This window comes from Mustela lutreola, chromosome 17 (genome assembly GCF_030435805.1).
Source record: "Mustela lutreola isolate mMusLut2 chromosome 17, mMusLut2.pri, whole genome shotgun sequence".
NCBI lineage: Eukaryota > Metazoa > Chordata > Mammalia > Carnivora > Mustelidae > Mustela > Mustela lutreola.
Window position 1 is genome coordinate 22,449,870 of NC_081306.1, and position 13,511 is coordinate 22,463,380.

The 13,511-nt window shown below is 57.9% G+C and overlaps 2 protein-coding genes across 5 annotated transcripts in view; one reads left to right on the forward strand and one right to left on the reverse strand.

Annotated features, from left to right (window-relative positions):
* Positions 1–5,443, reverse strand: part of CRAMP1 (cramped chromatin regulator homolog 1) — a 55,589-nt gene extending 50,146 nt beyond the window's left edge. The window contains exons 1-2 of one of the 3 annotated variants that reach the window (XM_059154022.1): positions 5,150–5,443; positions 2,655–3,001 (exon numbers count right to left, since the gene is read on the reverse strand). In XM_059154022.1, the coding sequence (XP_059010005.1) occupies positions 2,655–3,000 (346 nt within the window). In that variant the 5' untranslated portion in view covers position 3,001; positions 5,150–5,443. Of the gene's footprint in view, positions 1–2,654; positions 3,136–3,425; positions 3,479–5,149 lie in introns of those variants that run through there. The other 2 variants (XM_059154021.1, XM_059154020.1) reach the window with 2 other exon arrangements.
* Positions 5,444–7,152: 1,709 nt separating this feature from the next.
* IFT140 (intraflagellar transport 140) overlaps positions 7,153–13,511 on the forward strand; it is a 72,869-nt gene continuing 66,510 nt past the window's right edge. The window contains exons 1-4 of one of the 2 annotated variants that reach the window (XM_059155331.1): positions 7,153–7,786; positions 8,482–8,580; positions 10,726–10,903; positions 13,161–13,382. In XM_059155331.1, coding sequence (XP_059011314.1) covers positions 10,757–10,903; positions 13,161–13,382 — 369 coding nt within the window. In that variant the 5' untranslated portion in view covers positions 7,153–7,786; positions 8,482–8,580; positions 10,726–10,756. Of the gene's footprint in view, positions 7,787–7,884; positions 7,950–8,481; positions 8,581–10,725; positions 10,904–13,160; positions 13,383–13,511 lie in introns of those variants that run through there. The other variant, XM_059155332.1, reaches the window with a different exon arrangement.

Consider the following 13,511-nt stretch of genomic DNA (forward strand, 5'->3'; position numbering starts at 1 on the left):
GCTTGGCTGTGGTACTTACTGGGGAGCCAGACACTGGCATTATCCCCATTTACAGACAAAGAATTCGAGGCTCCAAGAGAGACCAGTTTGCCCAGAATCACCCAGATCAAACTGGCCAGAGGGGGAAGGGTCTCGGGGCTCTGAGTCCTGGACCAGGTTCTTACAGATATGTGAATTCTGGATCTCAGTCTTACACGCACCCCTGGGTCACTGGGCGCATGGTGGGGTGCTAGAACACGCGCAGCCACATCAGGCAGATCTACTGGCTCCCGGCCTGCAGCTCACCCTCTGTTTAGGTCGGGCACGTTACTGAAACAACCAACCTAGGTTTCTGCACCCATTTAAAATGGAAGAAAAAGAGCTGAAACACGTGCGGCACAGAGATCCTAAGTCTTCACACCCTGCCCCTTAAAATTCCAACAGAACCTAATTTGGAATCGTACTACAAAAAAATTACTTGTTGAAGTTGAGAAGACTATCTTCTCAGAGAGAAAGAAAACCCAGTCGTGTGCACAGAGGCACGAGGCAGACTTCCTTTTCTCCGTAAGACTTTTCCTCCAGAGTCACTGCGAGGTTCACACACCTGTCTGCTCCAATTCAAACAGGCAAGAGCGGTCAGTGGTCAACAAAGAACCACCAACGACAGGGCCAGGAGCACTCCTGGAGTGTAATGGAAATTCACTGCTTTCAAGTGAAAAACTAACAAATGCCAAGACTGTCCGTTTCCTCACTGATCCGCTCTCAGCACCCTGGGTGGAGACTTCCAGTCTGGAAGACACACGCTCCTCTAAGACCTGCTTGCAGAGGTCCCCAAGCGTGCTCTCAGAACCGGACCTTTGCAGGGCTGTTAATGGAGGCTATCAGTGAGCACGGGGTACAAAGGCATGAGGGGGGTGTCCTGGGCACAGTGATCAGGCCCCAGCAGGAAACTTTGGCTTCTGAGAAGCACAGCAGACACACTTCTTACTCCTAAAAGCCACCATTATGGTTTAACCTCCTCGTTTATGTAAAAAAACAGTCACTTGCTGAAACAGGAAAATACGTAAAAGTCACTAGAAGCACCAATTCTAACAAATATCCATTTTCCTAACGGAAAGTCGACTGCTGCTCCAAGCCACACACTGAGACAAGAAACAAGAAGAGAAAAGCCGATGCCTGATGTGAAGCTAATCCAGGAGCCCTTCTGTCTGAACCATGCTGAACTACGCAAATAAAAGCATGCTTCCCCTCATCACCTGACCTCCGAGAGCAACCGGACCCCGAGGCCATTCACAGGTGATCACACCACCACCTTGTTTCCTCTGACCAGTCACTGCTGTGGTCTCACAAGTGAGTACGCTTCTTCTTCCGGCAGATCCAACAAGTCAAAGGAGCAGACGCAGGTCAGAGGGCCAAGGTGGCAAGGTCGTGGCTGCTGCTAGGGCTTCTGAAGCTACAAACCCACCCATGAGGGTATCTCAGGAGCTTCCTGGTGATAACTCAGACATACCTGTAACTAGGAGGGAAAAACTATTTTTTATACAAAATAAAGCTGGTAAAACAAAAACAAATCAATGCTTTGCTAATTGATCAGCAGCTTTCACAACATAAACGCGTAGGACACGAGGTTTCATTTCTGGAACACACTACATGTATCCTATACTCACAACTTTAAGCATGTTTACATCAAGAATCTTTATACCAAAAATCTGGTGAGGCCCACAAGATTGCCGAGGCCAGCCCTCCTCAGGTGAGGAGAAGACAGAAGACAGCATTAATTGTACATATTGGGCAAAGGTCTCCAAAACGGTTCTCACTCCGTCAGTTTCTGAAATCTTTCTTTGTCAGGTTATCATGGCTTCTAATAAATGTAAATCACCATTTCCCAAGAAACCAAGTAAAAGCCTCTTTCCTGCAAAACTCCCTGGAACGCTGTTGCATCTGCCATCTACAAAAGCCGGCAGCCTTAGACTCGGCCTCCACAGAAGGAACGGGAAGAGGAGCTCACTTGTACAGTCAGGAAGGAGGCCTCCTAAACGGATGAGAGCAGCAGCGACAGTGGCACGTGGTTTTCTTCTTACCGGGGTGGGGACCCCAGTAAAGCTGTACTCCCTCCCTCTCCCGGAGCAGGACGGCAAAACCCCCAGCCTGCTCCCTGCCCCTATCAGGCCACAACTGCTCCTGCGGCCTCCTGCCCCAGGGGACACCGTTTCTGTGGCACCGAGGGAAGCCTTAGTGGACTCAAGGGGCTGCCTGTGGATGTCTTCAGGACTCCTGAGCCTGGGTCTACCTGGGGTAGAGGGCGACTGGCCACTGCCAGACCCTGCGACCAACCGAGTTTGGCTTCAGTCCGATCGGGTTTGGAGAGCCCACTCCTTTGTTGTGTGTGGGCCAGCTGACGTCCGGGAAAGAGATAGAACAGGTTCCTTTCCCCAGAGCATTGTGTGCGGTTTAAAATAGCGTCAATCAGGGACGATCCTTCCCGAGAAAACGAAACCCGCCCTTCAGGAACCCATTGTACTTGCCCGGAGAAGGGTCCTCACGTAGTTCCGACACAGACACAGGCTCACAGTGCCCCCCAGCCGCGGGCGCCAGGGCGCGGGGCAGGGCACCGGCGGGGACCCCCGCCCCCACCCCCCCCACCAACCCCCGCGGGCGCCGGGGATCCCCCTCACCTTTGCCGCGCGGCCCCGAGCCGCCCGCGCTGCCGCTCCCCCCGGCGCACGACGAATCCTTCCTGAGCCTCTTGCTCTGCGGCCTCACACTGGACCGGAGGAAGTGGTGCTGGTCCTGCGGGCAGGCAGGCGGCGGGGACGGGGCCTGCGGGCCGCCCGCGGGCGCCGGGGGGCCGTCGTCGCCGTCCCGGGGGGTCCTGGCGTCCCTCTTTGTGCCGCCGCTCTCGTCGGCCGCGTCCCCGCCGCCGGGCCCCTCGCCCTCCAGCGAGTCGTCGTCGGCCGCCCGCTTGCCCAGCCGCTTGAGCCCGTCCTCCCCGCCGCCGCCGTCTCCCAACTTCACTGTCATCCTGGCGGGGCAGGGGGGGAGACCCCGGTGAGGCGCGCGCCCGGCAGCCTGCCCGAGAAGTTTAGCGCACCGATGCCCTCTCAACATGGCCGCCGTTGTTTGTTCCCGATCCCCTCCCGGCCGCCCGCCCGCCGCCGCCGCCCGCCCGCCCGCCGCCACCGCCCGGCCCCGGCCCCGCCGCCCCCGGCGCCGACCCCAGGAAACGGCGGCCCGGCGGCGCGGAGGCGGCGGGCCGGGCGGCCCCCGGGGGCCGCGCCCGGACGGCCCTGCCCGCGCGCTGCGCCCCGGCCGGCGGGGTCGTGGCGGTGGGGGTGGGGGGGTTGGAGGGGCCGGGGTCGGCGGGGAGGAGGGGGGGCCCCGGGGGGGGCGAGGGGTGGTCCCGGGGTTGAGGGGGAGAGCTCGGGGCCGGGCCCGGAGCCACCTACCCGGCGGGGCCGCGGCTCATGGCCTGCGCACCGGGCCTCTCCCCGCGCCGCCCGGGCCTCGGCGCCCGCGCCCCCGACCCCACCCCTCCCCGCCCCCAAAACGCGCGGGGCTCCGGGCCCGCGCACCTGCCCCGCATGCGGGTCCCCAAAGTTGGCCCCGGAGTGGGGGCGAGGGGCCCGGATCCACCCTGCCAGGGGAGAGGCGTGGGCTCGCCTGTGTGCACAGGGGACTCCATGGTGGCCCTCGGCTGCCGGTCCGCCTGCTTATTTTAAAACACACTTAAAGAGTAATAAGCTCGCGGTTTCTGGGAATCTGGCTTCCCAGGGTGGGAGGTGTGTGCTGCTGCAGAGATTCGCAAATTAAAAATGCCTCTGCAACAAAGAGCCAGTGGCGTGGGACAGGTGGGAGCCACCCGTGGAGGCGACCCCACAGACTTGTCCAGATCCAAATGCAAGAATGGGCAGTGCAAAAACTCTTGATAACCGTTAATAAAATTCTTGCATTCACTCTGTCACCCACTGCTGCGTGAAATGTCAACAACACCGGGCAACTATAAAAATGCATCTCAGAATGCAGACCCACTCAAAAATTATCTCGGAATCAGGGAGCATCCACACTATGAGCCCCAAAAGGGTCAGTAATGTGTACCTGTGATAAAGCAAGAAAGACAAATATTAAGATTCCTCAACAGGTGCTGAAACTGTGCCCAAACTCTGTGAGGTCCTCAACACAACCGCTCAGAATGGAAACATTTCCATTCAAAAGGGGAAAGTGAGCAGGACAGCAGGGCTGACAAGTGAATACAGAAATAGAGGCAAGGACCTCTCACCCAAAGACTGACAAATGAGTAAAAATCAGAGTAACACCTACTACGGCTCTGATGTACTGTGTCACAAAATGACCAGTAAGTTTTCTTTTGTTGGAACAGGTCTTAACAAATCATTTGAATGATCTAGCTAATGCTAGTAAAAACAAAAGACAACAAAAACCCTGACCAAAAAAAGAAAAAGATAAAAACCTAGCCAGGACCAAAGGCCAAACTTTTTTAAGGACTTCATTGTGTAGGGCTTCTGGCTGCTCCTTTCTCAACCTTTCCATTCCTACTTAAGAACCCTGGAAATACCTCAAAGGGCCTCTCTCCGGGTTATAATAGGGAGAACCCTACTCCCAGGGACCTATTATCCCCAAACTGCCCGCCCTCAAGTCAGGCCCCGGCCGAGCACAGGCCAGCCACAGCGGGACACATCTGCCCGGCTGCCCGGCGGAACACTGGAGGACACTAAACTGAACACGGGAGGACAAGGCCTTTCAGGTTCAGAGAATACGGACGCGTTCAGAGCTTTCCCCTGCAGGAAAAGGAAGCCACGGGGATGGAGTCCCTCGAACGAAAACCTCCAACGCTACTTCCTGACAGCACACAGAGATGGACTCAGCTCCAGCAAAACCTCCGCCCGGCCCCGTCTGTCAGGTTTCGGGAAGGAAAAAGCAAAACCCTCCGCGCCTCGGGCCGACTCGTGGCCGCACACACACAGTGCTGTCACCGCGACACCGGTCGGTCCGGGCGCCTCCGGGCCACCCCGACAAAGCACCGCATGCGTAGCCACCGCCGCCAGGGCGCAGGCCGCGTCCCCGCTCCCGCAGCCCCGCTCCGGCTGGGGGCCGGGCCTCGCCGTGACAGCCGGTCGGGGCTGCCCACCCCTCCCAAGCCCCAGCCCCCGGTCACCTCCTTCATCCACGCCTCGCAGCGGCCTGGCTTCGCGGGCTCCCCGGGGGCCTCCCGGGCGCCCGCAGAACCGGCCGGGCCGGGCAGCCCCCGGACCCCGAGCGCCCGCTGCACAGAAGCCGCGACGCCGCTGTGGTCCTCCCGCCTCGGAAGCAGTTGCCCAGAGGCGCTCGCCCCGGCACGTCCCCTCCGCGCCCGGCGAGCGGCGGACGAGGATGCGGGTGCCGGTGCTGCCGCCTCTCAGCTCACGGAGGCTGGGCTCACCGCGCTCAGCAGCAGTTCCGGCTACGGCGGCCCCGCGGAAACCGCGGGGACGGCGCGCTGGGCGGGGCGGGGCGGGGCGGGGCGGACGGCGCGCGGGGCGGGACGGGGCGGGGCGACGCGCGCGGGGACGAGCTCGCCCGAGGTTTCCAGCGGGCGCGTCTCCCCTAGGGGCGCTGCCATTGGCCAGCAACGGGCGCGCGCGCTTGCACGTACGGACGCTGGGCGGGGGCCCGGGGCGGGCCTGTGACGCCGGGAGTGTTGTGACGCCGGCCTCGCCGCCGTGCGAGCCAGTGCGTCTCTCCGGATTGGTGGATGGACAGCCAATGGGGCCACCGCCCGGGCTGTGATTGGCTGGGGCCGTGTTGACGGATGCGTGAGAAGAAAACGCTGCCTCAGCTCAGAGTCTTGAATCCGGCGCGGACCGAGTTTTTAACGAGAAAGTGTGAAAGTGCAACTGAGTCAGATAAACGCGTCCTTCATTAGATTGAGAGTTTGCTTTTGAAGGTCCTTGGCGTAGTAGATGGCGCTGGGCACTCGGGTCATATTTCTCCGTCATGGCGAAACAGGAGTGTGTTCTTAGTTCTAGGGTGTACTATGGGGGCGCCTGGGTGGCTCAGTGGGTTAAGCCGCTGCCTTCGGCTCAGGTCATGATCCCAGGGTTCTGGGATCGAGTCCCGCATCGGGCTCTCTGCTCAGCAGGGAGCCTGCTTCCTCCTCTCTCTCTCTCTCTGCCTGCCTGTCTGCCTGCTTGTGATCTCTATCAAATAAATAAATAAAATCTTTAAAAAAAAAAAAAAAAAGGGTGTACTATGGAGGCGAAGGAACAGAGAGATGGTGTCTCAGCAGCGTCCGGGCCTGCAAGGAGCTGTGTCACAGGGATCTAACACATGCAGGGGAGGATAAGAGAGATGGTGTCCCAGCAGCGTCTGGGCCTGGGGGGAGCACTCAGGAGCCGTAAAGATCTAATATATGTAGGGAAGTATACGAGAGATGGTGTCCCAGTAGCATTCAGGCCTGGAAAAAGCACTCAGGAGCCATAGAGATCTAATATATGTGGGGCAGGATGAGGAAAATGATGTCCCAGCAGCATTCAGGCTTGGGAGGAGCACTCAGGAGCCACAGAGATCTAGTGTATATAGGAGAAGATAAGAGATGTGTCCCAGCAGTGTCCGGGCCTGGGAGGAGCACTCGGGAGCCATAAAGATCTAATGTATGTAGGGGAGGATAAGAGAGATGATGGAATGTATGCAGGGGAGGATAAGAGAGATTGTGTCCCAGGGTCCAGGCCTGGGAGGAGCACTCAGGAGCCATAGAGACCCGTGCACAGCAAACAATCACAGACAATGATCCCATACTGTAGTTATGTGATAGGACTGACATGGCCACAAGAGCCATAGTACGACACGGGCATATCAAAGTACTTCGCGGCACACCTTAAACTTACACGAAGCTACATGTCAAATTCTTTCAGTAAAAAAATTCTAGTGTCCGCGAAAACGAAGTTTTAAAAAACCGGGATCTACCCTGTACCTATGGGATCCAGCAGCTAAACTGTCGGGTCCAGTAGTATCTGCACTTTCCTCTTTTATGTTTTCACTGTTTGACAATGTGGACCCTTTCGCCATAGCAACTTTTTTTTTTCTTTAATGACAAGACATCGCTTTGTCACCCAAAGCGAATCTCGAAGCGGAAGCACGCCTGACCGAAAAGGCCAGGGGGCACGTTGCTGGAGCCTTCGGGGAGGTTGGCGTCCGAGGGGATGACGCCGGGCGCGCCCGTGCCTGCCACCTTCTTGCCGAAGGAACGCACACGTCCCCCCCAGAGCGCCGCAGCTCAAGTGTGACGTCGAACCCACTGGCTTTTTTCCGAAATCCTCTCGAACCACCAGCCCCCCTTCCGGAGATCAGGGAAGCAGGGCCCCGCCGACGGCCTGCGGCCCGGGATCCCCGGCAAGAAGACGAAGCAACGAGGAGCGAATCCGCACGGCTGCGGCGCTCCCCCACATTCTCTCCGCTGGGGGACGCGGCTAGAAAGGTGACCCGCAGGAACGTCGCCGGCTTCCTTCTCCGCGCACAACGGGTCAATCCTGACCTCCGACCTCCCCTTTCCGAGCCGGCGTTGTGGAGTCTAGACAGCGGCGGCGACCGGGAGAGCGTGCCCGGGAGGACCGCGGGGCTCCCCGCCCACGGGAACCCGCCAGGAGACCGCGGCCCTCGGCGCCTCACGAGCGCTCCCGACCGTCTTCGGCTCTTTCCGGCCGCTCGGGGGAGCCTCGGGAGGCCTCGGCGTCCGCCGCGCTCCCTTCGGCTGTTTCCGCCGGCAGCGCGCAGCCGTTGTCCGGGCAACGCACGGCGGCGCGACGGCTCTGCCGGGGTGAGTGGCGTCTGCCCGCTGGCGCGGCGAGAGGCGGGGGAGGGCCTCGGAGCGGCCTGGGGCGCGGGAGCTGGCGGACGGCGCAGCGGGCGGGACCCCCGGAAGCCGGGCCTCGGCCGAGCGGGTCGGGGCCGGGCGGGCGGGAGCAGGCGCGGCGTCCGAGGTAAGCGCGGGAGGATGGCCTCCGCGGGCGCCCTCCGGATCCCCGGGAGCGGAGGGGATGAGACCGGGGCGGGGAGGGGGGGGTGCGTCCCTCGCGTCCCCGGCCAGCGGCCGTGACCCTGCACCGCCGGGGACGGGGGCCGAGGGGGCGTCTGGCGGGGTGGCCGAGAGTGCCCGCGCCCCTCCTCTCAGCTCCCCTGCACCCCTCAGCGCCCCCTTCTCAGCCCTTCCCAGCCGCCCCTCAACTTCCCTCCTCTGAGCGGCCCTCCTCTGAGCGGTTCTCAGCGCCCCTCCTCTCAACGCCCCTCAGCGCCCCCTTCTCAGCCATCCCTCAACTTCCCTCCTCTCAGCGACTTCAACCTCACCCCCCTCCTCTTAGCTGCACCCCGCCAGCCCTGTGCCCCTCACCCGCAGCCCAAGTGTCTGCTGAAAGCCCCTCAACTGAGCCCCCCTGGGACTGAAGACAGGGCTGGGCGGGAGGGGAGAGGAGAAAATAGCTTAGAACAAACGGAATTTTTGTCTTTTCCCCGAAGTGTGGCCGACCGCTTTGTCCTGTCGTGGAGACGGAGAGCCGGTGTGAAGGAGAGCGGTAGTGCCCGTTTCTGAGCCGACGCTGCCCGTCCCGTGGTCAGGTAAGCTGGGCCCTGCTGGTGCTCTCTCCACCGGCTCTGGAAGCTTCAGCGAACGGTGTCCGCAAGTGGGCTCCCCCATCTGCAGCTCGCCCTGGCAGCCCAGCAAGAGCATCCGTCCTTGCTGACAAACACCGTTCCCGAGGTCACGGGGGGGGGGCTTTTCCCAGGTCGGGGTCACTGCTGGGGGGGCTCCTGCGCTGTGGGGCAGGGGCAGCTGCGGGTGGGGGACAGTCACCCCGCCACGCACTGGCGATGAAGTCCAAGTGCCGGGGCGAAGTCAGGGCCCTTTGGCCGAGCCGTGATGTCAGTCGGAGGCTGGGGAGAGAAGCTGCGAGAAAACCCCAGGCCGAGGAAAAGCCCCTCCAGATCTGCTGGCATCCACACTCATTACGAAATGAGAAATGAGAATAAGAAACAAAACCAGCCCAACCTGGCCTGACTTCTTTAAGGACGAAGAATCCCTTTCCCGTCGGTCTGACACACGGACGTTCCTGATTTATCACAGGAGCATCTTCCCGAGGCGAACTTGTAAAATCCGAGCGCGAGTTTCCCACAGCCCAGAATGTCAGCCTGTGGCGCAGCCCACAAAAACTCAACTTGCAAGCCTTCCTTTGCTGTTTATAAACACCCGGCGTTTATGTGGGGTTTTTTGCAGTTGTAACGACTTTATGAAAGCTCATGTCCATGCTGCACTCCGGAGTCAGGGCGCTGACCAGTGTAGGTGTCCGCTCCATGGTGTGCACATGCGTGTGTGCGCATGTGTGTGCGCGTGCGCATGGGAGGCCTCCGGATCCTGCCGCTCCCCTGACTCCAGTGCCCGCCGCCCCTTCAGCCACCACTGGCCGCTTCGCCGGTAGCTCCCAGTATGTGCTCTTCACTCTGTGCCGGAAAGAATGTCATCTTAAAAGCTGTGCCCTGGTACCCACCGTTCCACTTCTTTCTCTGAATCTGACTATTCCAGATCCTTCCCACAGGAGGAAACACACTGTATTTGTTCCTCTGTCACTGTGCAGCATGTCTTCCCGGTTCCTCCGTGCCGTGACGCAGGGGAGTTTCCAGGCCGTTAGCACCACATCTCCTGAGCGTGCACGGCATTGTGTTGGCTCATTCCAGCTGTTGGTGCGCGTTTGGGCTCTTTCCGCCTTTTGGCTCCTGTGAGTAGCGTCGCTCCAAGCACGGGTGTGCAAGGATCCACTCACGCCCCTGCTTTCAGTCTTCCAGAGATGGACCCAGCACTGGAATTGCCGAATCACAGGGTGATTTTATGTTTAAGTTTTAAGGAACCACCACACTGTTTCGCGCAGTGTCCGTGCCAGTTTACACGCCCACCGGCAGTGCACAAGCGTTCCAGGGTGTCCACGCCTTTGCCAACGGTTCTTTTCTCTTCCTGACCACAGCCATCCTGATGGGCCTGGCGTTGAGGACTGTCCAAGGAAAGCAGACCCATCTACAAACACTCTGCTCTACCAGTCAGCGTCCCCGCGCTGACTATGGGGTGTGAAGCGGACGGTGGTGACCATCTGTCATTTGCCATCCCACCCCTCCCGCCAAGGGGCAATAAGCGCATCTTTTCCGGGAGAGGAAGATGTTAAGTTCCGGAACCTAATCAAGTCTGGCTTCCCCACAGCTGCCAGGGCTTTGCTTTCTCAATTCTCCAATGAGGGAATCCTGATGCATCCTACAACCTGAAAGCTGGACGTGGAAGACAGCCTTGGTGTTCACACTTTATCATAAACTAAATACTGGCTTTTCCCGTCTGCTTTTGTGAAGCAGAGTTGTGTTTCTGTTTGGATGGAAATTTTTGCTTGAAGGACAGCTATAGAAATTCTTCGTTATGATGAATACGGGCAATCGGGATTTACACGTGTGGTCTGGGCGGCTGGACTTCCTCTTACGGTTTTGACGGCAGCGTTTTCTTCTTTTCCATTGCACCCTGAATCTTCCTAGGTCCAGTCTCTTGCTTCTAGTTGTGTATTTGTTCCCTGTTAGCTCTTCCATGTAAAGCTGCCCTCGTGGTCTTAGGGCTGTTTGTAAGTTGCACTGTGTCACGATGGATGGTTGGTAATGCTTCTTTCCTAATTCTATGTGGTCATTTCTTCTCATTTTTCAGAAGCAACAGGATGTGGCTGCTTTTCTTCCCCACAGGTTTCGGCTTTGCCTAGGTCTGAGTTTCATCATGGCACTCTATTTTGACCACCGAATAGAAGCCCCAGACTCTGCCGGGTCTCCTTCGCACATCCACTGGCACCCCGTTCATCCATTCCTGGCGGTGGCCTCTGTCAGCACGACCTCAGGAGGCAGTGTGGACATATACCTGGAACAAGTGAGTCCTGGGAAGCAACGTGTCTGACTTCAGGGCTTCTGGCTCTTGTGTCCCTTTTGTTCTCATATGTGTGTGCTTGTGCATGGGTGTGGTGTGTTGTGTGTGGTGCGTGTGTCATGTGCGTGGAGGGGGTATGCTGTGTGTGTGTGGTGTGTGCATGGGTGTGGTACATGTGGTGAGTGTCGAGTGGTGTGTGTCATGTACAGGGGATATGTGGTGTGTGCACATGTGTGTGGCATGTGTGTGTGAGGTATGGGGTAGATGTGTGGTGTGGTTGTACATGTGTGGTATGTTCTGTGTGTGCATGTGTGTTGTGTGTGATGTGTGTTTCGTGTGTGATGTGTGTGGTGTATGCATGTGTGTCCAGGATGTATGCTTTGTGGCATGTGTTGTGAGTGTGTGGATATGACCTGTGTCCTGTGTATGTGGCGTGTGTGTGCTGTGTGGTATGTTTTGCTTGTGTGGTGTGAGTGTGTGGTATGCGGGGGTCTGTGTGTCCTGTGTGCTATGTGCATGTGTGTTGTAAGTGTGGTATGTGGTACGTCTGTGGTATGTGATGCGTGCTGTGTGGTACTTGGTGCTTGTTTGGTGTGGGTATGCAGAGTGTGTGCGGGTCACGTGTGGTGTGTGTGTTGTGAGTGTGGTGTATGGTAGGTGCTATGAGTTTTGTACGCAGTACGTGTGTGGTATGTGGTGTGCCTGTGTCGTGGGGCAGTGGGGTGTGTGTATCTTACATGGATCACTTCTTCCTATGGTGCAGATTCTGGTATTACAAGAGCCCTGTGATGTGGCGAATTCAGCCCCGCTACTTCGGTTTGGGGACATATTTAGGGATGTAAAACCGATTCCACGATCAACCCACACCTCCAACCAGAAATGGCCCCTGCACACTGCGCCGTCTGTGCTCCCTGGTCCAGCCTCCTGCTAGCCACACTGGCCATGGGAAACCGCTAGTGTCCTGTGCCTGCTGTAACACATGGCCAAAGGCCAAGTGGCTTAAAACAGAAACGTATCCTCTCACCATTCTGGAGGCCAGAAGTCTGAAATCAGGGCTCCTCGGGGCCATGGTGTATCTGAGCGCTCTGGGGTGGGCCTGTGCCAGGCTTGGCTCTGGCTTCTGGTGGCTTCTGGCAATCCTCGGCAGTCCTCGGCTTGTACTTGCATCACTGCACCACTTCTGTTGTCACATGTGCCTCTTCTGTGTGTCCGTGTCTCTTTCCTCCTGTTATAAGGGCGCCAGCCATCAGATTCGGGCCCATTCCAATGACCTCTTCCTAACCTGATCATCTGCAGAGACTCTATTTCCAAATAAGGTTGTATCACAGGCACCAGGTTAGGACTTCATGGTTTTGTACTTTTTTAAATTAAATTAATTTAGAGAGAGAGCACATGCGCATGAGCAGGAGGGGAGGAGGGAGAGAGACTCCCAAGCAGACACCCCACTGACCACAGAGCCTGACGCAGGGCTCGATCTATGACGTGAACCCAAACCAAGTCGGACGCTTAACTGACTGTGCCACCTAGCACCCTAGGACTTCAGCATCCCTTTTTCAGGGGGCACCATTCCAGCCCTACTGGAAGCTTCGTAGAAGCCCCTCCAACTTCTCATGTCCCGCCCACTCCACCCCTTCCTCAGTGCAGGACACACCTCGTGCTTCAAGAAGAAAATCAGATTTTCCTTCCCAGTCCTTAACCCTCTGCAAGTGCCGTTGCCACCCCTGCCACTTCAGTAAAGCAGCTGTGGTCACACTGACATCTGCATGCTCTCAGGTCCTTTTCTGATGTCCTGCTCTCTGCACAGTTACTCATTTTCATGAAGTCTCTCGGGAAAGTCTGGAGGTGAGGGGGTGCTGAAAATAACTTCGGCCTTGCAGACCCTGAAAAGACTCTTGGGGTCACCCCAAAGGCTGCTTAGAGAACCTTGGGGTCAGCAAACTTGACCTCTTGGCCCACTGCTTGTTTTTGTAAATGGAGTCGTATGGGCACTCGTGAAAATGCTAGCCGGCAACCAAGCAGTTGTGAGCATGAGGTCGACTGCTGGGATAAGCTGCCCCGCGTGCTCGGTTGAGTGTTAACTGTGTGTTTTCGTAGCGCAGCTGAGAGGAAGCTTGGTGTTTCTCTGAAAATCAAGGAAGACATTTCTTTAATAAACGGCTCTTTTTATTTTCTGGCTGATCTCCGTGTCAGTGATTAGCCAGAAGTCCCTAGAATCGCTGTGTCTCTTCGTAATGTGGAATTTGCTTCTTGCCTGTTGCAGGGCGAGCATGTGCCCGATACTCACGTTGAGAGGTCCTTTCGGGTCACTTGCCTGTGCTGGCACCCGACACGCCTGGTGCTCGCTGCCGGGTGGGAGACCGGAGAAGTGACGGTGTTGAACAAGCAGGACAGGGAGCAGCACGCGGTGCCCCCCACGCACACCTCCGACGTTACCGTCCTCGAGTGGAGCCCCAGCGGGAACTGCCTCGTGTCCGGGGACAGGGTGAGCAGACTTGGTGGGCACTGACTTCAGATCCCTGCCTTTGCCTCTCAGTGCCCTTTGGGGTACATGTTGGGAAGGGCGTTAAAGACCAGAGTTGTAGAAACACGTAGTTGGCGGACTCTGGGAGAA